The 24,640-nt window shown below is 46.7% G+C and overlaps 1 protein-coding gene and 1 long non-coding RNA gene across 5 annotated transcripts in view; one reads left to right on the forward strand and one right to left on the reverse strand.

Moving 5' to 3' along the window:
• Nucleotides 1–657: 657 nt before the first annotated feature.
• LOC142071668 (uncharacterized) lies at nucleotides 658–21,965 on the forward strand. Its single transcript, XR_012667896.1, has 3 exons — nucleotides 658–791; nucleotides 3,560–3,686; nucleotides 21,899–21,965. It is a non-coding gene; the product is annotated as an uncharacterized LOC142071668 (long non-coding RNA).
• ARHGEF33 (Rho guanine nucleotide exchange factor 33) overlaps nucleotides 3,409–24,640 on the reverse strand; it is a 51,828-nt gene continuing 30,596 nt past the window's right edge. For 2 of the 4 annotated variants that reach the window (XM_075127282.1, XM_075127281.1), the window contains 8 exons: nucleotides 24,153–24,282; nucleotides 21,863–21,995; nucleotides 20,548–20,631; nucleotides 19,285–19,368; nucleotides 17,358–17,506; nucleotides 16,446–16,610; nucleotides 13,355–14,093; nucleotides 3,409–10,973 (listed from right to left, as the gene is read on the reverse strand). In XM_075127282.1, coding sequence (XP_074983383.1) covers nucleotides 10,836–10,973; nucleotides 13,355–14,093; nucleotides 16,446–16,610; nucleotides 17,358–17,506; nucleotides 19,285–19,368; nucleotides 20,548–20,631; nucleotides 21,863–21,995; nucleotides 24,153–24,282 — 1,622 coding nt within the window. In that variant the 3' untranslated portion in view covers nucleotides 3,409–10,835. The remainder of the gene's footprint in view (nucleotides 10,974–13,354; nucleotides 14,094–16,445; nucleotides 16,611–17,357; nucleotides 17,507–19,284; nucleotides 19,369–20,547; nucleotides 20,632–21,862; nucleotides 21,996–24,152; nucleotides 24,283–24,640) is intronic. The other 2 variants (XM_075127280.1, XM_048842412.2) reach the window with 1 other exon arrangement.

Genomic DNA, 24,640 nt, shown 5'->3' on the forward strand with positions numbered 1-24,640 from the left:
GCTTTCCATTTTAACTTCCTATTTTAAAGGACTGATAACTCGGGTATAAAAATTCACTCTATGCTGAAATTTAATGCATGGATTCCTATATAATTTTATAGAGAGAGGGCCTAAATCTGTCTCGATGCTGAACTAGATCAGAGTAGATCACTGGTCAATTCTGTCTTAATATTGTTTAACAGCCAGAACTATGTGCTTGGAAGGAAGTGTACACCGCCCTGCCCCCCAAATTAGAACATGCTGAATAACAACAATTCATGAAAAACATTCAGGGGGATGGGGGGAAAGGCCAAAACTCAACAATATTCAAAACCAAGCAAACAAAAAAAAAAAAGTCTCACCCATAATGGGCAATTCTGTAATCACTTGCCCATGGGAGAAGATTCTAGTCACTTCCAGTTAGTGGTGGGACACTAACTTCCTCTGATCCGTGTATGTGAGACACATTTTAAAAAAGATTTCTAAAATGTGTACAGAACAGTCACTGAAGTCTGAAAGAAGAGAGAGAAAGTAAAGCAGAATCTCTTTAAGCTTCTTTCAACTAATAATTAAAAATCCACCAAACATACAGTATAGTCAGTGGCAGTGCACTGGGTGAAATCTGACCTGAAGCTCAAACTACTCCATGTTCATTCAGTCTTTTGTGTCTCCAGTGAAACCGCCGGCATGGGTGCCAGTTGGGATGTGAACTCCTGTCCGCTGAAGAGCTGGCCTGACCCCTTCAAACGTACAGGACGCAGAACAGCTGTCATATGGTTTTAATCGGACTGACTTGATTTGGATTTTAGGTGGTAAGTGGCTTTGTATCCTATAGCAAATCCACTCAGATATTCAAGATTGGGATGGCTATATGTTTCAATCACTTGGGGCATGTCAGTCAGCTGAGTGCTTGGCTATCCCTTAGTAATGAGGGTCACAGGCCCCTGGGTGTGTTGGGGATTTGAGAAGGAGTTTGCAGTTCAGGTTTTGGGGATGTGGAACCCACCCATCTATTAATGCGTTGATGTAGCATCCCTGTGCTAATTCCTGGCTTTTTAGTTGCTCTAAAACACTAGGGTGCCATGAGCTGCCACATGACCTCCCCACCATGTTCCCAGACAGTTGTCTCTTCTCCCAGGCCTCCATGGGAGGAGATGCCATTGAGGGGCAAGGAGCTGAGTTTGGGATCAGTCTGGTCTCCTCTGGGATCAGCTTTGGGATCTGCTGCTGAGAACTTTGACTCTGTACCTGGGTTGTCCGAACCTGGTGCTTGTAAGTGTGCAGTATCCCTAAGAAGCAAAGTAGCCCTGGTCAATCCATGGATGGATCAGGGTCTGTGGGACAGCCAGGTCCTCGCCTGTTGTTGGCCCTGTAGATTAGGACACAGGTTTTGAAGTCAGTCCAGAAACAATCTGGCAGCCACTGGAAGCTGGAGTGCGCTGATGTGATACACCTTCATGCTGGCCTTATTGCTCTTTAAGTGGCCGGCTTTGTAATAATTTAGTGGTAGCTTCCATGTAGTGGGTACGTTCAACCTCAGCTAGCATGAGTTGCGGCATTCTGCCCTGGGGGGTGACGAATGCATGGGTCCTAGTGGCTTGGTGCTCCCTGCACAGCCACCGCTGGGCCTGTGGATCTGAATGGACAGTGTTTGCGTTACAAAGCACAGCGCGGAGGTTCCGCTGATGTGTCCGTCACAAAACGAGACGCATTAGTGTGTGCTGGTTCCAAGCCCCAAGCAGAAGATTGCAGCCTGGAGTAAGCAGCGGTGACTCCCATGGAAGTCTTTGGGCCAAATGAGATGGTGATGTAAATGGTGCCGACAGTTACACCTCAAAATGGGTGTAAATGGCAAAGTCATGCCACTTGCATACCCTTGGCAATCAATGGCTGTGTTAAATGCATGCAGCCTACGCACTGAAAGGACAGGACCAGAACGGGCGGTGTTCGATTAGGAAGTGGGTGTGTTGCCTTATGCTAATTCCTTTTCCTGCTACTGCTTCATCTTGTAAATTACACTCCTTTCCCATACCAGCTGGGACTATGCTACTTAATGACTACCGCCTCCCCCCCTTTATAACCAGTGTACAGCCACTGTAATCGGTTTGTTGCAATTTACAGTGCCACTGGATCTGAGCCGAAGTCCCCTGTGCCTCTAGTGTTCTGAGTGCAGGACCGGGCGCCACGGGGGTCTGTCTCTTAACAGTGACTCCTCTTGTCCCCACTCTACGCTTCCTCCTGTGCATTAATCCCAGATTACTGGTCTACCCATGAAATCCATGACCCGACATTCCTTCCCCCCTGCTCTTCCCCCCCCCCCCCACCACATTTGTCACCATGTGCAGGCTTTTCTTACGTGCACAACTCCCTTGGGACTTTTGCATATAAAAATGGGGAGCCCCAGTATATTGTGAAGCGGATGAACGTGGTGATGAAAATGCTTTTGCGTTATGTATTTGCATCGCCCAAAGTGCAAAAATATTTTGCTCTCCAATTCCTGAGAACCTAATCAGAGCCACTGCCCAAGAGCAGGGAAGTATGAAATATGCCCATCTTACAATACAGTAAAAAAAAAAAAAAAACCCATTTAACCAGACCCCAGTTAAATGACCCTTTCCGGGATGCCCCCGGGTTGGTTGATGTCTTCCTGGCTCTCTGGGCTGCTCAGATCTAGAATGCCATGGGGAGCTACCAGCTTGCTGAAGACAAATGTGGTAGGATGGCTTCAGGTGCCCCAGTCCCAGCTGAAGAGCAGGCCAGATAGCTCCTCCACTGTCCCTGTGCTCCTGCAGGGCTGCTTCTACTGAGGCAGCTGGTGGTGACTACTGGGCTGGAGCGACCTTCTGAGCTGATCCAGTCTGGCAAAGCCTCTCTTCCTATCCTGTGAAGGAGGCCAAGCCACCCTCACCAAAGCCACCTGCCCAAAGAGGCGCTATCTGCTGGCTTCATCAAGGCCGGATAGTGTTGGAGCTCTCAAAGCTAGCCAGCTATCACCCTTTAAGTGCAGGGAGGTGAGCTGATGCCCAAATTAAATGACCCCCGCCCCCCCACCATGTAGCTACAGGTTTCTGGTGGCCCCTGAAGGTGAACAGGTGGTGTTGATCACCAGTGCTGTGGGAACTGTGAAAGGGAAACCCCTTAGGGTGAATGTTTGAGAGACGCTTTGCTGGAGGGGATGAATTGTATGCAACCATAGCTCCGCCCCTGTGGGTGCTGGGCTCTCCTGTGCCCAGACTGCATTAGGGCAGCTCCTTTCCAAGAAGGGAGAGACAGCAACTCCATCCCCTCTGACTAGGGGTGCAAGCTTATTCTTCCCTTTTGCTCCTGACTTCCTTAATGTCAGTTTGCTTCTGGCTGGGGCAGCCTGCCCCATGTGCCCCATAGCCAGCGGTCAGTGCAAAGAACCAGCAGTGCTTTCCAGTCATTAGGGTTATTTAAAAGCAAAGTTTATTTGTCACAGAAAGGAAACTAGGCTAGAGTGCAGCTGTCTCAAAGCAAACGCTGGGCCTTAGCCTGTGAGACGCAGGGTGAGCAAGCCAAGGGTCTGAGCACCCCCACGCAGTTTGGTTACATTTTGCAGACATGGAGCCGATACCACGTGGAATCTGTGACGTTTCCAAGGACACTGCAAAACGGGACAAGAAGTGATCTAGGAGCAGAAACGTACCATCCACCAGTTCTATTAATTTCCAAGCTCGCTAAAAACGGTAAGTATTTTACAGGGAAACAAGTGTCCACGTTTCCCAGGGTGCTCTCAGCTGCTCCCATCTGCCAGCTTTGCCATTCTGAGAGTACCTCCCCCTCTCTTGACCCAGGAGATATTACAGGGGGCTCCCTCCTTTCCCAGGTTTCTGCCAGTGCCTGCTCCTTGGTGCTCTCAGGGGATGTAAGAGCAGCTTTAGTACTATGGAGGGGAAAGGCCTATTCATGCAGGAGACCTAAAGGCACAAGCAGCAGATCTCTTGGTAATGGCACTGTGTTACATCCCTGATGCAGTTTAAAATCCTAGGTCAATATTCCTCCGTTGTGCGGTGTCCGTCCCCCTCCCTTACCCCACTCACCCAGCTAAAGGTGTCTCCCCATCCATCCACTCCCTACACAGCTGGGCAGATAGTCTCTAAACAAAAGGGTGTCAGGTCCCAGTGACATTGCCATTGGGGTGTTACACACAGGGTGGCCATCACAGGGAACTGAAAAAAGAGGCCAAGTCCTTCTTACTACAGCTAAAAATGAGGACAAAACCTCAATTAAAAAATATTTCATAGAAAGCATTGCATGAACCTTCAATTATTGTCTACTTCTTGTATTTTTTCCCCCCGGCATGGCGGCCTCTAATAGCGTCTTATTGTTGAGGAATACTGGAAACTTGGTTTTGAACTCAGCATTTTCAAAACTGCAGTAACTCTGTCGTTTGGTTTTCACTGTGTCCACGTCCAGTCAATTACTCTCATCTTGCTGGTGCAATTCATTAACAAAACTACCCTTTCAGTGTATGCATTGCTACATGAAAGGGAAAGTAGGTAAGAACTGATTTTATTCAAATTCTTGAAGTTTACACATCTATTTGGCTTTGTCATCTTGAAAATCTTGAGGTATTTCTCATTAGCAATTGTACAGTCTTGAAATTTAGGAAATGACATGACTTCTTCGATTGTACACAATTTTTCATATAACTCATCCATGTCCATAACGATCAGTTTTGCAGACTTCAACAGCGTCTGTAATTTCTTCAAAAGAAAACTTTTGCCAATGATGAGACAGTTTCTTGTGCACATTATTTTCAGTGAGGTCAGATCTGGTTTGTAAATACTTTTGAGCTCAGTGATTAAAAAAGCAGAAAATCTGTTTCACACAATTCCTTCATTCACTTTCATTGAGATTCTCCAGTTTGGAGTTCAGAAAGTAACCATACAATTTGTCATTTATACTGCATTCTAGTTTCTTGTGGACACCAGTTCAAACCAGGAAGTTAGTGTGAACGAGTTTGACTCCAGAGCTTCAATACTGTCCGAATTATTTTAGAGCCTGACTCAAGAAGAAACAGTACAATTCAGCAATTTCATTCTTGTTTCCTTAGTCTCCAAAACTATCCCAGATTACTTTAGGGCATTCGTCTTCCCCCAAAGATTGAAAGTAACTTGCAAGCCCATTCTAACACATTGCCAGTCAGTCAATAGCAGGTACAAGGACAGCCCAGGTGTGACTACATAACGTAACATAGACTTATAGAGTGTTCTACCCCAGCAAATTTGCAAAACTCTGCCAATTATTGAACACTTGGTGAGCGAATGCTAAAATGGCTGTAAACATTTAAACTAGGTTTTCTACAGCAATGTTTCGTTTGGTCGTTGCAAATCCTGTGTTGACATCGTGGTAGCAAGAAGGTCACTGTTACTCTTTCAGTTTTGGAAAACACTTAAATTTAGAATAATTAACACACATTGTCTCCTTGTGTGCTGACATGTCCGATCATTTTAGTTCAAAGTTGTCAATCCTATTGCCTGCATTAGTAGCGAATGCTCAGGAAGTTTCTTAACAGTCTTTGTACAAATCTAAGAAACAATAATTAATACCAGTAATACAATGGAAATACCTTAAAACAAGCGGGGAGCATTTCATGGAACCTATGTTGGAGGCGTCAGTGGTCATCAGATAACAAATGTAGTTCTTTTAGCAATTTTGGACTCACTGAAAATAGTTCTATTCACTTTGCTGTGCAATCCACACTTAGATAAGAGTGGTGGAGCTTGACTACATGAAATGTTTGGTGCGTTCTGCTGAAGGAACTCTGTTGTCAAGGGTGGGCCATAAACTTTTTTTAAAAGTTTGGAATGTTTGGAGCTTTTGTGTTTGATTTCTGTTTAGTAGTTTCAACATTTTGTATTACAGGACCTTTCCCACAAACTGAAACAATAATGTCACACTTACACTAGCGGCAAGATGCAGCATTCTCTCCTTTCCTACTTCTTTCAATGAATTTAAATTCTTTTTCCCAGGTGGCTGAGAAACTACTTTTTCTTTTCCACTTGCTGATTCCCATGATAATCACAAATTTTACATTCAGCAATCCTTCCTGTTACTTGCAAGAGCAAGATTCATGGAGCGATGGGATCAGAAGGAACTCTGTCAGATGGGTGGGGATTGTGAGCAGCAGGACCACCTCACAACATATGAAGTATAGTGCACCAGTGCAGTGTAAAATGAGTGTTATCAGAGGCATTGGTTGAGGTATTGTAAATCCACAAAAACCGTGTGGAACATCACAATGGCTAGCATGTTCACAAGGCAAGCATCAGATTGACAGAGAGATGGTACAGTTGCTTCTAATGCAAACTGCTTACTGGAAAGAAGTTTTAGGGTGTGTTGTGATAGTTGTTAAGCTTCTCGCTGAACATGATTCGTATTTAGAGGAAGGGAGGAAGTTACCAACTCTCCTCAGAACAGAAATGATCTAGGTATTCTTCAAGCATCACCAAAATTGACCCATTTCTAAGTGAGCCCATGAAACGCTATGGAAACAAAGGGAAAGGTCACCCATCCGAGCCGTCAAAACCAATCTGTGATGAGTTCATTGAGCTAATGAAACATAAGGTTTTGGAATTCACTGTCCCTGAAGTCAAACAGGTGAAATACTTCTCTTTGGCAGTACACTGAAGTCCTGACATCACTCATGTTAATCAGTTATCTGTCAGAAGACAGGAGGATACTGAGCTGGATGGATCCTTGGTCAGACCCAGTATGGCCGTTCTTACAATGTCTGGAAAGTATGATGGTCTTCAAGCTCAGATCAAAAACTAAGCCCACCAGCTGTGTATGTGCCATGCACAGCTTATTTTCTGAACATGGTTGGAACTTGCAGCATTGATTCTTGCTTGGAAGTCATAAACTTTTTAAGTTTTGTTCAGAAACTTTTTTTTAATGCGGCATCACCCAGGCAATGGCAGCTTCTGTGCAACAATGTTGTCATGTGTGAGCAAAGAACTCTTTGCCCTAAAAACCATTTCGAAGACAAGATGGTCCTGTCATGCTGAATCTTGTAAAACAATTGTACTAGACTACGAAGGCATCCAACATTGTTTGAAAGAAACAATACACAATGTCAAGGAAAACGGTAAAACTGGGAGAGGCACAATAGTTGTACAAGGAAATGTGCTAACTGCAGTTATGAGTATCTTATAGACTGTGATACTAGCAAGGTTTGACAACACTAGTCTGTTTCAAAAGCCAGGTCTGGATCTTGTTGGTGTTCATTTGCTGACTTCCTTGCAAAAGTCTGTCACAAGGTTACAGTCTCAATTTTGACAATTTTTGAGACACAAGCAAAAAACTGGGACGTGATAAGTCCTACAGAATAAATGTACGGTAAAACAAAAATTTCCTGATGTAAAAGTGACATTACAAGACCGAAGGAAATGAGAGGTTGAATGTTTTTATGTTATCCTCAATAAACTAAGTTCGGAACTAAAAAGAAGTGAATGTTATGCTGAACTATCTGCAAAATTTGGCTTCCTTATTTTTCTTGAACAAGTATGAAGTGAAGAAGAAATGCAAACATGCATTCAGGCATTGCTCAGTACTTACCCGAATGATCTAGAGTCTGGTCCTTTTGTGGAAATGTTTTATTTTTCAGCATGTATAAGATACTGTGACATGCAGGATAAGAGTGCTACTGGAATCAAATTTTTGCATGATCTGAGTAGCATCTTCCTGAAGATCTTCATTGTGTTGAGACTGTATTTGACTGTAGCCATTGCCAACTGTAAAGCAGAGCAATTGTTCTCTAAGCTTGCCTTAATCCAAAAACATCATCTTTGGTCAACTACAGGAGAAATGAAGCTTAATGCTCTTGCTATCATGCCAATTGAATGGGATTTACTTTGCACACAGTCATCTGAGAACACAATAACTGAATTTGCAGCTCTTAAAGCTCACAAGATGTCATTTTAAACTCACAACATTTTCATTTGACTCAATGTTTTATGTTTTTATGTTTATCCAGGAAATATATAACCTGTTCATTGTCTTTGATTTTCTTTTTGTGTGTATGCAGTATCATACGTGACTTATTGATAGTACTTTTTTGCTCTCATTAGTACTGGGAGGCCTCCAAAAAACATTAGCCCTGCCCTCCAATCTCGTTAATCCAGCCTGTGTTCCAAAGGGCTCTCTTCTCCCTCTACAGCTTTTGCTGGATAATCCCATCCAAACACAAAACTGTCATCTCTATGCCAATGACTCTCAGATCTACCTCTCTCCTTGAGACTGCCTCCTTCTGTCCAAACTAAAATCTGGTCCAGTCTCTCTGACATCTCCTCACAGATGTGCAGCCACCAGCTGAAGCTAAACTTGGCTAAAACTTACCTAATTTTCCCCCCGAATACCCTCTTTCCTACTTCCTTTCTCAATCACTGTGGACAGCGCCACCATCTTGCCTGTTACTAAGGCCTGCAATAGGGTGTCATCTTGAACTCGGATCTCTCTCTAAATCTTCACATCCAGGCTCTCTAAATCTTGCAGATTCCTGCTTCACAACTTCTCTTAAGATACAGTCTTTCCTGTCCATCCACACAGCTAGAACTCATCCAAGTTCTCATCATCTCACATCTTCATTAATGCAACATCCTTCCCTCTGGCCTTGACTAATGTCATCTTGTCCCGTTCATACCCACTCTGAATGCTGCTGCGAAGATCAGTGTCTTTGCCCGCCACTTTGACCATGTCCCCCCTCTCTTTGCATCCCTTCATTGACTCCCCCTTTTCTCATGCATCACACACAAGCTACTTGTATTCACTTTCAAGGCCTATCCCCACCTACCTCTCATCTCTCATTTGCTATTGAAATGTCAACTCCCACCTCCAATCAGCCCATGACACCAGTCTCCATTGCCCACTTGTTGCATTTTCAAACAAGCCCTTCAGTGCTTTCTCCTGTGCTGCCCCTCGCACTGGGGAGGAGCTCCCCATAGACAGCCACAAAGCTACCTCATTGTCCTCCTCAAGGTCTACAAACAACTTGATTCCGTTAGGCAGCTGGTGTGCAGAGACCACTGCTGATCATGCTGATCAGGACTGTTGCACTGTCCTTGTCCTCCGCTGTCTGTATCTATCTATTGACTCTTCTCTCATACTTAGATTGTAAACTCTTGGGGGCACACTGTGTCTTTTTGTTCTGTGTTTGTACAGCCCCGAGCACAATGGGATCCTGGTCCATGACGAGGGTTCCTAGGTGCTATGGAACTACAAATAAATCAAACTATTATTCTACTAATAGAGGGAAAGCTGAGAAGAACTCAACAGGTTTGTCTCCGAGGGGTCATCTTTTTTTTTTCTGTAGCCAGATTTCAACCGTATCACATTTCAAACACACCAGCCATACAGTGGGGCCCAATCCCCAGGTGACAGTGGAACGGGCCAGGTCACCTTTTAGGTCCATGGCCCCGTTTGTAATTTTGATTGGAGGATTCCAATATACTAGTCAATCTCATCTCCAGTGTAAGTACCCAGGGAAATGGCAAGAGATCCATGCAGCCTTATGGTTCTGGGGTTTGGGAGCTCTATTTGTGTTCTACACCTTTCCTTGCTCTTGTCTATTTAGATTGTAAGCTTGTTGGGGCAGGGAGCTCTGTCTTACTCTGTACAGTACCACGCACAACAAGGTCCAATCCCAGGTGGCATCCGAGGCACTAGAGTAACACACATCATAAATAAACTGCTTCCAGAGTTACAGCCCTACGTAAACAACTGCCCTTGCTGCCAAAGCTCAGTACGTATTGCATCCAGGAAGGGCACAGATTTCCTTCTGTTCCTTTTTTTCATTTTAACTAAAGGATACACGGTAACTTTCTGTGTAGCTATCATTTCTGAGGCTAAAGGTTTGCCATGGCATGAGCAGGGGGGGAAATCATAGCTTTGTTATGGCAAAAAAAAAAGAAAAGAAGAGTCCTCACACCTCAAGAAACACTTGTAACTGGTGGTGCATTCCAGGTTAATTCACAAGATACTGCTTAGGCCAGGGAAGGTACAGAGCTTTCACAGTCACGATTATTAACCACGGTAGCATTGGAAGCCTCAACCAAGATCACGGCCCCATTGTGCCAAGTGCTGCACAGACATACAGTGAGACGCAGGCCCCAGGCTGAGTTTTCGGTAGCAAAAAGAAAATAAAAGGGGACCTATAAACTACATATGTGACCGAGTGCCTTGCATAATGGGGCCGTGATCACTAAGGGCTGCCAAAATACAAATAATATATCCTAAGAATATGGCAGGAAGAGCTACTGTTCCTGCAGCATTGAAAAGATCAGAGGGAGTCATGCAGAATGAAAGTTACAGCAGAACTGCCAGGGATGGTGAAGTTCAGAAAGCCAGGGTCCCAGCCGAAGCTCCACGCTGATCAGAACCTCTCAGCCCTCCAACACCAAGCTGGAAATCCTGTTCAGCCAAGGTCTTCCCGCTTCCAGTCAGGCTGAAAACCCACAAGTGCAGCCTCCCTCGCATGCACTTCCACTTTTGGGCCTCAAAGGAACGTGGCAGGGCAGAGAAAAATGATTGAGAGTGGGACCTGATGGAAAGTTGAGTTTAGGTTTTGGGTGAAGGCTCGGTGGGTTCCTATTGTCACCAAATAAATCTGCCCCACCTCTAACAATCTCCATTTCGATCCACCTTGCACCCTGCCACTGTTTTAGGGAGAGCAAGCTGCTTTTGTGAGTCAGCAATGGAAAACTCTCCCCTTTTTTCTATTGTGTTGGCCCTGGACCTGGAAGTTGCAGCCCTGGATTGTTTTCTGTCTGCAAGCTCAGGGGAAGAGCTGTAGCAGTTAGAGGAGTTAGATCACTGCCCACCTCCTGCTGGGCTGCTCATTTCTTTTTGAAGAGCTTGCGGAAGGAGCTCCGGAAGCCCCCTTTGGGTTCCTGCCGCGGGTTGTGCTCGCTGAAGGATGTTTGCTCGTTGTCATCCTTCTGGCAGAACCTGGTGTTGTCTTCTGCATGTAGCTCCTAAAATGGAAAAGATGGTTTAACCAGCATTTACAACCTCACCCTTCTCTCTGCAGTGGAGGAAACGGAGGAACCTGACAGCCAGGTCATGTTGAGGAGTCTGGTTTCATAGATTCATAGATTCCAAGGACAGAAAGGACCATTGTGCTCATCTAGTTTTAACTCCTGTATAATACAGGCCATAGAACTTCCCTACATTAAGTCCTGTTTGAACTACAGCATATCTATTAGCAAAGCATCCAGTCTGATTTAAAAACTGCCAGTGAGGGAGACTACTACCGCCCTTGGTAAGTTGTTCCAGTAGTTAATTACCCTCACGGTTAAAAATCTGAACCTTATTTACACTCTGCACATGTCTATGTGGGAAGACTGTTCCGTCGCTCGGACTTCTGCAGTCGTGATGCCTCTGCACAGCAGTTAATGTGGGGTCTGTAAAGCCAGGAGAACCGAGGAAGAATAATTGAGGGGCAAAAATAACCCTTATACAAAGCGACTGTTTTAAGCCACGTCAGGAAGCTGAACAATGTCCCTGTTACCAACTCCGCCTTTTCATCTGCAGGGATTCAGAATCCCTCCACCAACCACGGGCCAAAGCGGTGCAGGGCTGTGGTACCCCCTACCAGTGGATCCTGCATCGGGCAGGCTCACCGTGTTGGACAGAGGGTGCCTCTGGGGGAGGGCGGATGGTGCCGCTGGCTTGGTCACTCAGTGTATGCGCACCCGCAGGGCACAGCGTGAGGTCACCACTCACTGACACGGGGACTGTAACATAAGTGTGTCAGTCAGGGACTCCTCCCTGAGCCCCTGAAGTCCATTCACAACTGCCCCGAACTTGTCCCCTTTTGGTGCTGAGGCAATGATGCTGCAGGGCCCCTTCCTCGAAAGGGTGGTCTGCACGGGGAAGTGGTGCTGGAAGGGGGTGAGTTTAAAGTGCTATAGCTACTCCAGAATGAGAGCGGGGAGCTGTTCTGCAATAGCTATCCTAGTCAAGTTCCTCCCATACTCAAGCATTAAGTGCTGATTTCTGCTGATCCCACCCCTTATTGCTAGGCAGGCAGTGACCCCAGAGACCTCCATGACTTTTGATGCCTGCTTAACTAAGCAGTGTGGTCTAGTGGATGAAGCACTGGACTGGCCACCTGGGGTCTATTTCCAGCTCTGCCACTGGCCTGCTGGGTGACCTTGGGCAAGTCAAGTCACCCCCCTGTGCCTCAGTTTCCCTGTTTGTAAAATGGGGACAAGGATCCCACCCTCCTTGGGTGAAGCACTTTTAGGTCTACTGATGAGAAGTGCTAGATAAGAGCTAGGGGTAATTATTAACAACTCTGCGCAGGCTGTTCCCCAGGCATTCGGCCCTACCTCAGTCGCTTCTCCATCCTCCTCCCCACCGTTTTCTAATCTGCATTGTCTTTGCTTCTGTGTGATCTCTTCAGTGTTTCCAGGGCTCTCCTTGTTCGCTCCTCCCCATCCCCTTCCGGGCATTCCCCAGCTCTGCGCACAGGCCAACAGTGCCCATCCCTGGAGGATCCTCTCAGAGGGGACAGTGCAACCAAATATGTCCTCCGAGGGGGGGGGGGGGGGCGGTACAAGTGCCCCCCCAGGTCTGAATTTACCTCACCCTGTGCCAGTGAGGGTTAGTGCTGTGTCCTGTTCTAAGCCGTCACTTTTGTATAAGCTTGTACAAAGCCGGGATTACCACAGCGGAGCCCTGTCCGTGTTCAGACACAGGTTAGCACTGCTTCTGGAGACGGAAATCAGGTGCCAGTTGGGCTAGAGCCTGTGGGCCAGATCCTCAGCTGCTGCAATTGGGCTGACTTCAGTGGTGCTGAAAAGGTTTACACCTGCTGAGGATCTGGGCCCACTGGCTTCAGTGGGGCCACATGGATTTATAGCAGCTGCGGATCGGGCCCTAATGGCATTTGTCTTAATTAATGCAGGCGCTCTTGGCTCTGCCTCTTTTGCCCACCACCAGCAGGCCAACAGGGGTCTGAGCCCTCATTTCAAAAGGCTGTGCTCCATTGTTAACCTGTTTCCTCCAGCAAGGTGCTTGCTGCAGGGGGCTGCCCAGCACTGAGAAAAGCCTGGATCGTGGGGTCTCAGTGACAGGTGGGAGAAACAAGTTAGACACACAAGAAGGGCCAAATTTTCAAAAGTGGTCTCTGAACCTGCACCCACAAAATTGCATTCACCAAACCTGCATTTGCCCCCTTGTAGCCTGGTATTTGGGTGCAAATTGTGCCCTTCTGCTTCTCACCACCTGATGTATCTGTGCAGGAGAAGGCTATGCATGTGCAAATTTGGAAGCTATTTTGGAAAATTCTCCCTTAAAAGTTTCTCTGACCCTGCTGCAAAATTTTGCTTTTTTATTTTCGCCTCCTTACTTCCAAAAAGCTCTGTTTGTCCCCCAGCCCTCTCGGTGGGGGGAAGTAGCTCCTTTGGGAGCTTCTAGATGATGCAGAGATCAGGTGAGGTTGCATGCTTCTCTCCTGCTTGTGCTGCAACTGGCTACTGCTGCTGCTTCTGGTGCTGTAGAGTCTAGTGCTCATGCCCTCAGTGCTCCTGGGGAACTCCTTCAGGGACCTGCTCAGCTGCTTGCCTTTGCTGTGAAACACCTCCTGTTTGTAAGCACTGCTGCTTTTAGGCAGCGGCTGTGATGAGTGATCTGTCCTGTCTGGTTCCACCGTAAAGCTAACAGGCCTTAAAAAGCAAATATCTAGGCTGGATTCAGAGGAGGCCGGGGAGCAGTTCTCAAAAAGAGCCAGGTTTTGAAAGGTCTCGTCCTCGTAGGGACCTGGCAGGGTGAAAACTTCCCCCCCATAGTCCAACTCTTCATAGTTTGGAGCAAAGCTTCTAGCATCCTGCAGCAGCTCCATTGAGGTCCTGACAGATCTCTCGGCATTTCCCATTGGATCGGCTGGGGGAGTTTCATATTCCATCTCTGGGATCGCTTGCAAGGGGATGGACATGGCCTTTAGCTCCTGCTCAGGGAACTGAGACGAAGCGAGGATATTCTCTGGCCTTTCGTGTTTTCTAGCCTCCACTTCCCAGTCCGATGGCTTCCCAGTCTGGATAGTCTCCATCATGGCAGGCTGGTTCTTCTTCATCTGTGGCATCAAATGCCTTAAAAAGGAAGGAAGCGGGGGGAGGAAATACAGAAAGAACTGTGATACACATGCATTTGGCAAGCCTGGTTCAGCCACTACCTGAGTCACTCAAGTGCCATTCAATACGGGTGTCGCAAGCATTCTGTATGGTGCAGCAAATGCCAGAAAGCAGCAGGCCTGGACTGGCAGGAGGGAGGAACCAGCTGGTGACTGTACGTGGGTGTCCCAGTGCAACTAGACCCCAGAGTGATGTAAACCCTGCCATGCCTGCAGGAGCCGTTCCAGTATCTGTGCAGTAACTCTGTGAGCACAGGCCGCTCATCCACTCGCACTCAGAGCTAAAGAAAGGCGGAGCTGCGGGTGGGTGGAGGATAGCCCCTGTCCCCTCTCCTGAGAGCAGAGGGGGAGGTCCTGCTCTTGTTCAATCTCTTGTCACTCTCCCCTAGCTCAGGGGCCATGCCTCACCCTGCCTCTCTCTCTTTCCCTTCCAGGGGTCGGGGAAGACCCTGCCCCTGGTTCCCCCTAGTGTGCTGGAGGGCTGGGCAGAGGCCCCCATGGAGAATTCCAGCTGAATACGTTGGGATTTCCCCTGTGGGTTTCAGGGGTGCGCTCCTCTTGGAGAAGGTGCCTCACAGTCACATCTGGTCAGCATCTCCTGCCAGCATGGAGGCAGGGATGGGAAAAAGTGTGATTCCCAGCTCCGGTGGATGTACATGCGCTAACCCGCGGGAGACAGCACCGAAAAATAGCCATGCGGCCGCGGCGACAGAGGCAGTGGCTCAGGCTAGCCACCCAAGTACGTACGGTTTTTCCCATCCCAAGAAAAATTGAGATTTAAAAAGATTTTCCCAGCCCAAAACTGGGACAAAAATTTTTGCAAACGGAAAATCCCCATAAATAAATACATACATATATAAAAGGGGGGTTTGTGTCAATCAAAATATTTGGTTTCAATCATTTCCAAATGTTGTTTCATTTCAACCTGTTTAAAAATGTGTTGATGTTGTTTGGAACCGGAAAGCTGGGGTTTCGCACTGAGAAGATGTTGAAATGATACATCTGGACCATTTCAAAACCAAATGTTGAGTCCAAAAAAAGTGTCAAAACCCGACGAATCAGCATGTTCCAATGGGAAAAAAAGGTCAGCGGAAAAGGGCTGAAAGTTCAGAAAGGAGTTAGGCTCTTCACTTAGTTTTTAGCTCGTAAAATGAAAGTCCGTGGATGGCAGGAGCCTGACTCCCTGTGAACATTCAGCCCCAAATCCCCAACCACCTGAACTGCAAAGCAGGTGGAAGTGTTCCTTGGCAGACAAAGTGGGCTGTCACTACAATGCACTGGATCATAGCACTCACTTGCTTTTAAACCACACAGCTAAGCAAATGGCGATGGATTACTGAAATGCCACAAAACTCTCTCATGCCATTTGTGGTTTTGCAACAAGGAAAAATGCCTTATTGTGCTTCGGGAAAATCTATCGGAATGAATCCCTAGCAGATTTGGACTGCACAGGCTAGCACGGCAGCCCTGCTCACCCTCTTGGGTCTTAATGAGTGAATCTTTGGCCTCGGAAACCCAGACCAGCTTTCCAAAAAACTGTATTAAAATGAGAGGTGGTGGACATTTTTCATTCAAAAACTGAAAATGTTATATAAAAATCTGAGAAAAACCTTCAAATAAATAAAAAATGGTTCCTTGTCCCAACCTGCAGGATGAAAACCATTTCAGTATTTTTTACACCAAATATTTAATGGATTTTTAAGGTCGAGACAGGACCATTTTGATCATCCAATCTGACCTCCTGTAGAGAACAGGCCAGAGACCCTCAGCCAGTAAACTCTTCCTCATGCCCTTCCTTCTGTTGGAGCTACAGCAGATCTTCTAGGAAGTCCTTGCTATTTTTCAACAAGCACTGACTACAACAGAAAAATGGCGCGCTTCCCCACCGCTTTGCGTGCACCTCCGATAACCACCTCTCCTGACCTAGCCTGCTCTTCCTCAGCTGTGGCATATTTTAACCTTTTTGGATAGTCTGGCAGGCATTTGCATAATCATGGAGTTATTTTGCTATAACTCCACTTGGATAATGCAAATCTCTTGACTCTGATTGGCTACTACGATCCCTCTGCTCCTACATCAAGAATTTCTAAGCTGTTTTCCAGGAGTCATGTACCTCTCCCTTCCCCAGGCATTCCCCACCACTCAAACCTGCCCCCAGAATGTACTTCCCCCTGAGAATGCATGGAGAGCTTTATTACCCTGCACGGAGGACCCACCCCAGGATGGCCATGCTGCAGCAACATGCTTGGCTATTTCTAGTTGTTGGGGCTGTGTGGGGAGGGAAGTGATACCGGCCTGACAATTGGCTTACGTGGCTGCTGTGCTAGAAGAGGGGGCTGCAGGGAACAGCTGCATCACCTCTTCGGCGTGGATCCCGCTGTCTCGGATGGCTGATGTGCTGGGTGTCTGAGAACCCTCCTGGCTGGCATCGGCACACTGAGAAGCCAGACCTTTGTATAACTTAACGAGGGACGACCTAGGGGAATTGAAATTCATCACCAGTCAACAGAACCAGGCAGAAGAGGAGCAAGAGATCAGTAGAAGCAGCACAGTCCGTTATTTTTTAGGGCACATGGCAAGTTTGCTCATCGCTTCAGTAAGAGCCTCATTTGTGAGAAGGGTGACGTCTTTGTGGTTACAGCCCTCATGTGGGACTGGGGAGATCTAGGGTTGATTCCCAGCTCAGCCACAGACTTCCTGCAGGACATCAAGCAACTTACTTAACCCACTGTGCTTCAGTTCCCCTTCTGCTGGAACAATAATTCTGTCTCGTCTATTGAGACTGTAAGGTCTTCAGGGCCTATTCAAAGCTATTTCAGCAAGCAGTGGCTAAAATCTGCTCAAAGCAAGTCTTAACCTTGATTTGCTGGATGCTTGCAGCTGAATCCATGTCTGCCCCCTGCTGTCAGCAACAGGTAATTTTTCTAGGATAGACCAAGAAGTCATTTGTTTAAATTAATGGCTAATACATTTAGAACACATAAAAGGAACTTCTTTTCTTTCTGTGAACCATCAGGAAGTGGCTGCTCCAAATCTGATCCAAAACTTGACAACAAATGTTGTGATCTCACAGGAGCCAGATCCCCAGCTGGTAGAAATGTTACAGTTTGACCGCACTGGAGCAGTGGGCCCATGGATACCAACAGAGAATCTGGCCCTTTGTTTCCACCTGCTCCAACATTTCTCCCTGAGAGTACAGGGCCATATCTTGTGCCAGACTTACTTCTTCAGCTTTTTCCGTTTCTGTATGAGCAGGTCTTCGTTGCACTGTAATAGCAGGCTGTAGTGCGAGATAAAAACGCGGAAGCGCTGCACACACACCAGGAGCAGGTAGTAATCAGGGTGCTCTTGCTCGGTGTACTTCAGGATGTTCTGGGGTGCAAAGGGAAGCAGACCGTTTGGATGATGTCCTCGCTCTTTTCATGCAAAGGCGCTAGCGTGACTTTGGATTAGTACTAAGGGCACATCTACACTACAGGATTAAGTCGACCTAAGTTACGCAACTCCAGCTATGTGAATAACGTAGCTGGAGTTGACATAGCTTAGGTCGACTTATTGTGGTGTCTCGACCGTGCTGGGTCGACAGGAGAAACTCTCCCGTCGACTTATCTTACACTTCTCATTCCGGTGGAACACCGGAGTCGACGGGAGAGCGATCTGTGGTCAATTTAGCAGGTCTTCACTAGACCTGCTAAATCGATTCTTGGTGGATCGATCACCACATCAGACCATTTGGACTATGTCCTCGCTCTTTTCATGCAAAGGAGCCAACGTTACTTGGGTTAGTACTAAGAATCAACCAACTGCATGAGGCTCTGAAAATGCATTGTGTGAACCCTTTGAGATAGGGGTTGTAGGCATTTGGACGGTGCCTAAGACAATGGGGCTGGGACCTCTAGGGGCAACCACCATACAAATGAACCAGGCTCCCTGGGCCTTTATATAGCACTGCTGCTGCCTTTCTCCCTTGCGGTCAGAACTGTTTCAGGTAAGCCAGAGCCAGCCTTTTCTTCTGGGATAGGCCCAAGACCCAGTTCTCACACCACCCTGGCTGTGATCGCCCCAGTCTGCACAGTGCTAGCCTGAGGATTTAGAGGAGCGTCAGCAAGATGATCCTTTGCATCCCCAACAAACCAATTTCCTTTCTGCAAGAGCCAGCTGTTTCTGCCGCACTTGTCATTCTTGTTTGTGTGCTGCTAGCCTTGCCCCCTCGGAGTTTGTATGTCCCTGTTACAGAGAAATGGGATGCCAGCAAGGAGAGGGTTACCCATCCCCTCAACAGCGGTCACCAACCTAAACAATGTGTGAGTCTCTTCCTTGGGTAGCCTCTTCTGCCATTCCTTTATCCCCTCCCTGTTTCCTCCCACATCTAGCCCTCAGCAGGCTGCTCCCATCCTGTTTGCATTCTCTCTCCGCTCCTTCCTTCATGGCTCCACTTCCCTCTCACTGACGTTCTCACAGCCACACCCCAGGTTACATTCCCCCCCCCCCCCTCACAGGTCCTCCCCATCTCTAACACCCCTGTAAAAGCACTGAGTCATAGCCAGAGCATCGCCACTCCACAGGGACGGATTAGCACTGTTTCCAAATTGGGAAACTCAGCTAGAGGGATCAAGCCATGACCCAGCCATGGCCAAGGTGTGGGCTGATGTCAGAGCTGGGCCTGGACAACAGGAGCCCTTCATGTCCATGCCAGTCCCGCTAGGCCATGCTGCCTCTCACACTAGTAAGCCACCACCTCTGTGGCTAGAGACCATGCTGGCTACTCAGCAAAGGAGCGGACTCCGCTGTACATGGTTGGCTAGTAGTTCCCAGCCATCCTAGCCCAGTCACTGGAAGCCCACACATCCCTCACAGCTGAGAGAGGATCTGGGGTTTCTCAGAATAGAGGGCATTCCCGGGATGCAAAGGCTGTCCTGACCCTGAGGAAACTGCCAATCATGAGAGAGTCTCACGAGAAATCACTCCGAGAGACCAGTCTCCACTGGCTTCCACTTTCAAGGGCCCAGAGATTTCGCCGGGTGGCTGCAGCTGTGCAAGCCTCAAAGGCCAGCTCTGAGAGAAGTGACATGCAGTGTAAACATTAATACCAATTATTATCATCACAGGCCAATAAGGAGACCCAGGCAATTTTCATGCGTTAGTCCTACCTGTAACTGAATAAGGTATTCAGGGATACGCTGGACTATATGAAAGAACAGCATGTAGAGGTCAGACTTAATTTCTTCTTCCACCTGAATTGGAGAAAGTAGATTTAGCATCACTAGGGCATGTAAGTTCCCAGTGCAGTTTGTATTCACATGATGCTGTACAGTACATACAGCAACTCACAGGGAGTGACAGATGAATGACTATGAGATGAGGTGACAACAGTCCCAATCATGTTATGCTAAGGGCTGGACTGTGAGCCCACTGATTTCTGTGGAACTCCTCAAGGTGCAGGACACTACTCTGTATGAATAAGGATATCAGCATGTGGCCTTTAGAGACCGCCCCTCTCCCCTGGGAGATACCACAGCACTTACATCCAACTGAGCGACACGAGCCATTAGACGCCTGGCATGAATGGAAAGAGGCTGGCAGCAAGGAGGTCTCAGGAAAGGGTCTTTCTCCAGGGCATGTGGAAAGGTTTATCCATTCTCCTACATACCCTCCCAGGCAGTGGTCTGGATGGGGTGCAAGGGAGAATCTCCTAGCGGGGGGAGGTTTTTTACAGATATTGATCCAATTGAACTTCTGGATGTAACTTCATTCAAATACATGGTGACATAAGAATGAGACAGCTGCCTTTGGTAACTCGGAACAACCAACTGATCAACAAGCCCATCATTCAAGAAACCAGTGTTTGGTAATGAAATAATTTGGTTAGCGGGATGGAAAAAAGTGGCAGGAAGAGACCCTGGAAAATATTATGTTCCAACAGCTGTGGGAAGTGGGGCAAGGATGGCGGGGTGGGGGTGTCAGTTTGCAAACAGAGAGATTGGATGGTTTGGAGGCACAGACTGGGGTAATCCAGGGACAGGGTCAGGTATTTCACAGAAAATCAAGACTCTCCCGGCATTCTCAGGCAGCCAGTGTATAATTAGCAATGACACAGTTATGCCGAAAGGTGTCAGCGGCTGCCATCAGTAGCTCTTGGGGCTAAAGACAATCGCAGACCTTGATTCATTGATTTCAGAAGCGTGTCTTGGGGTTCTCTATGCCATGTTTCCTGTGCTCAGGATTAACTGATATCTCTGTACTATTTCAACCACCTGATTCCTTACAGAAATTCCAGGAATACACTAATATTTGATTTGTCAAACTGCTACTTTCCACTGTGGGGGGAGGGTACTGATTGTGTCTTCAATATTGCCACTAATGACTGTGTGTCATGGTGGATGAGTCTCTGAAATAACACGGAAGAAGAGTACCTCCTTCAGAATCACCACGTGGATCAGCGAGACGCATTCCGGCAGGTCCCTCAAGTAAGCAATGTAGTAGTCCAGAAAATTGTTCTGAGGAACAAACCCATAAATGCTCAGTAAGGAATGTTAGTGGTTTGAAATTCTGCAGGGTTAGCCCCAGGCTCACTGTTGGCTCCGAGGTGTACAGAAGGGGCAGAGGAATGGGGAGGGATACCACACAGCTTGGTTAAGTTAGACCATTATCCGTACATGTACTTGTAACCCAGTCTGAAACAGTCACGACCAAACGATTGTAACATGGTGCCTGTCAAGCTGCAACAGTCAAACCCTGCTACACCAGTGGATGTGTGCAGGGCCTTCACCCAGTTCCTGCAGACTCTTTAGCTAGTCATCCTGTGTTGTGGTGTGGTCAGGATCTGAGCAAAGTCTTGGTGGCAGTGTAGATAAGACCTAGGGGCCGGCTGATGCTACACCTGGAGCCACAACGGGTTGGCACCATCCGACCCAGTTACCATGAGGCACCATGTTCACACTGTGGACTTTTTATTTTATTTTTAAATTTTTTTTGCGTGACATTGCTCTGTTGGCCCCTCCAGAGGAACCACACTGCACTGCCACAGATTTACCAGTGCAAAGGCCCATGAGGGTTTAGGTTTTGCTCAGTCACACAGCAGGTGAGTCCTGGTCCTGTGTCCCTGCACCCAAACTCCCTCCCAGAGCCTACACCCCCCTCCTGCACCCAAACTCCCTCTCAGAGCCCACACACCCTCCTGCACCCAACTCCCTGCCAGAGCCTGGACCCCCACCTACACCCCCTCCCGCACCCAAACTCCCTCCCAGAGCCCGCACCCCCTCCTGTACCCCAACCCCCTGCCCTAACCTGTTGAAAGTGAATGAGGGTGGGGGAGAGTGAGGGATGGAGTGAGCGGGGGCGGGGCCTCGGAGAAGGGGGCAAGGCAAGGGCTGAGAGGGGTGGCTTGGGAGTCCCTGGAAATTTTTAAATCAAAATGGGGGTCCTCGGGTTGCTAAAGTTTGAGAACCACTGGACTAGATGACCTCTTGAGGTCCCTTCCGGTTCTGCATGTCTATGATTCTATAATGGCTGTACCATTTTTGACTTGAACTGGTATGTAGTACGTGGTATGGTAGGTAGACTTGTTATCCCTAGAGTTCTTTTAAACTTGTTATACAGCCAGACACCTAATTATTTTGGGGGGGAAATCTGCAGTTCTGTTTGATCCAAACCCACCATTATACATCGTTAAACTAAAGCAATTCTGATGCCTTTGTTGTGTGTATTCTGTCATGAGCACTACCATACCTCATCGTTTGTTAACTTCAGGAATATGTCTCCCAGGATTCCTGGACGTGGCCAACTCAACACCCTCTCTTGCAGTGTGTGAAGTAAGTCTACATGCTGCTGGACCAGGTATCGTAAAGAACTGGGGAAAAAACTAAAGAGGGAAGATAACTGATATTGATGCATGGAGAAGAATATAGAAATTCATCTAGAAAAAGAAGCAGATTCCTAGGCTTTAGGAACCCACCGATTCTGCTCACATTCATGGGCCAGCCATTTAAAATTTGCCAGGTTTGCTTTATAAGGTATTATTAATCATCGTTATTATGGTAGAGGCTTGGGACCAATGATGCCCCATTGTGCTAGGCGCTGTACAAATACAGAGTTGTAGGCAGTCCTGCACCAAAGAGCTTGGAATCTAGTGTTTTATGGTTCCAGTTCACATGGTTTTGCACTCACTGGGCCAAATTCTCCATTGCCTTGTGTAATCGACTCTGCCCAGCAGGGCATGAACCTACACAGATAAAAGCATAAGCCATTATCATGCTTGAGTTAGAGGACTTGGGCCCCAGTCCTGAAAACACATATAGAAGTAGGATGGGGCTCATAAACCTTGCCTTATTCACTGTGCACTTTACAAGGTGTACCTTATAAGAAGAACTGATCAAAACTTCCATCCTGTGAGAAATTCCAATATTTTGACAACTGTTTTCATCCCAAATCAGGCTGAAAATGCAAAATATTTAAATATTCTGCTGAATGGAAACCTCAAAAAATCTTTCAGTTTAGAAATATCAAAATATTTTGGTTTTGGTTTGTTGAACCAAACTGAATCTGCGTGATGGGAGTTGTAGTTTGGATGCCTCATACCTCCAATCTCTTCTATGGGCTGGGCTTCCTCCTCAGACTGTCTCCCAGAATGCACCTATGTCCAGGGACTCTCACAATGCATCTCAGGAATTTAACTGGAGAAGAGACCGTGGTGCATTGTGGGAGATGTAGTCTGGTTCGGGAGCCCATAGAGGAGAGTGGTACCTGCCTATGAGTCACTGTGGCAGCTCAGGGGGACACAGATTAGTTTTAAAATGACCTGAAACTAAACATTCCATTTAATTCAACAAACTGAAATATTTAGATTCAGGATGATCTGACCCAAAACAAAATACTGTATATAATTTGATTTACCTGACAGAACACTGAAAAATTTCAGCAAAATCTAAATTTTCCCATGGAAAATTTCAATGGTGCAGAAACAGTATTTGTCATCAAAAATTGTTTTGATGGAAAATTACCAACTAGCTCCAAAGGCTGAGTGGGGAGAGAGAAGATATGAGAAATTGTATTTTATGATAAAAAGCATGTGATCATCTCATTAAAGGTTATAATGCAGTATGTACATGGAAACCATGCCAAGCTTATCATGATATTATTAATATACAGCGAGGACATGGGCAGAGATAGTTTTGAAGCATGTGGCCATAGGACTGTGCAGAGATCCTGAAAGGAGGAAAAGGTAAAAGAAGAACCAGAAACATGGGGAGGAAACAGACATGAGACACAGGAGGTGGAAAGAAGAATGACAAGAGACAGACTGGGGAAATGCCCTTTACCCATGTATGATACTGAATAATGTATTTTATATTCAACTATAATGGGACAGCAGTAACTGGGTCCATAGTTAATGTGAAAGCCAGCCAACTTCCAGTGGCGGAGGGAGAGGTATGGACTGAGAGTCTGAGACTGGGGGGCTTTGTTCTCAGGTCTCAAATAGTGGGTGCAGGGGGAGACAGGAGGGAGGACAGCAGGATGGGCAGAGAGGGAGGATTAAATGAGGTGAGTCAAAGGGCATGGAGAAGGGACTAGAGGAGGCAAGAAATGTTTGGAAATAAGGCATAATTTTTTAACAGGGAAGGTAATTAATGCTTGGAACAATTTACCAACAGTCATGCTGGATTCTCCATCACTGACCATTTTCATATCAAGATGGGATGTTTTTCTAAAAGATCTGCTCAAGGGATTATTTTGGGGAAGTTCTATGGCCTGTGTTATACAGGAAGTCAGACTAGATGATCACAGTTGTCCCTTCTGGCCTTGGAATCTATGAATTGATGAAAGCAGAGAGGCAGGAAAAGGCAGAATCTTTTACCCAGGTTAAAAATTTTAAATACCTAAAGCTTTCTGGCTATAAAAAATATTAGGCACTTAAAGGTTTCAAAGTGGCTAAGAGAAAGTTCCCAAAAAATTTTTTGGGGAAAAAACTCTGAATGTTGAAAAGGCCCTTTTATAAAAGTCAGTATGACGGTTACAATACCTTCTCTCTTTGGTGTTCCTCTTCACGTCTGAGCCTTGCAACGTGGCTTTGATCTTCAGGATCAGGGACAGGTTGATGACATATTTCCTCTCGGATTCGAGCAGCTCCAAAGCAATGCTCTGCCTTTTGGCTTCAACAAAAAGTTTGATTTAAAAGAACATGTTAAAAGCTGCACACTTGTGTTTGACTGTAGAGTTGAAAGGGAAAGACTGAAGGAGCTTCCTCTTTTCATGTAATTTTCCTCACAAATATCAACTGCTAGCTCTGATCCTGCAAAGTGCTCCACCCAGGATCAGTACCACAGTCTACTTACAAAGCAAGACTGAAAACAAGTGTGTGTCTCCCCTCGAACGCCAGAGTTTCTGAAAGATCAGGTTTTTTAGAAATCATAAACAGAAAATTCACATCAAATTTGTTACTAAATTGCTGCATCTCTAGTAATTATACTACCCTTTACATCAAATACACTGTGCCAATGAGAACAGTCA

The sequence above is a fragment of the Caretta caretta genome, chromosome 3 (genome assembly GCF_965140235.1).
Source record: "Caretta caretta isolate rCarCar2 chromosome 3, rCarCar1.hap1, whole genome shotgun sequence".
Taxonomy (NCBI): domain Eukaryota; kingdom Metazoa; phylum Chordata; order Testudines; family Cheloniidae; genus Caretta; species Caretta caretta.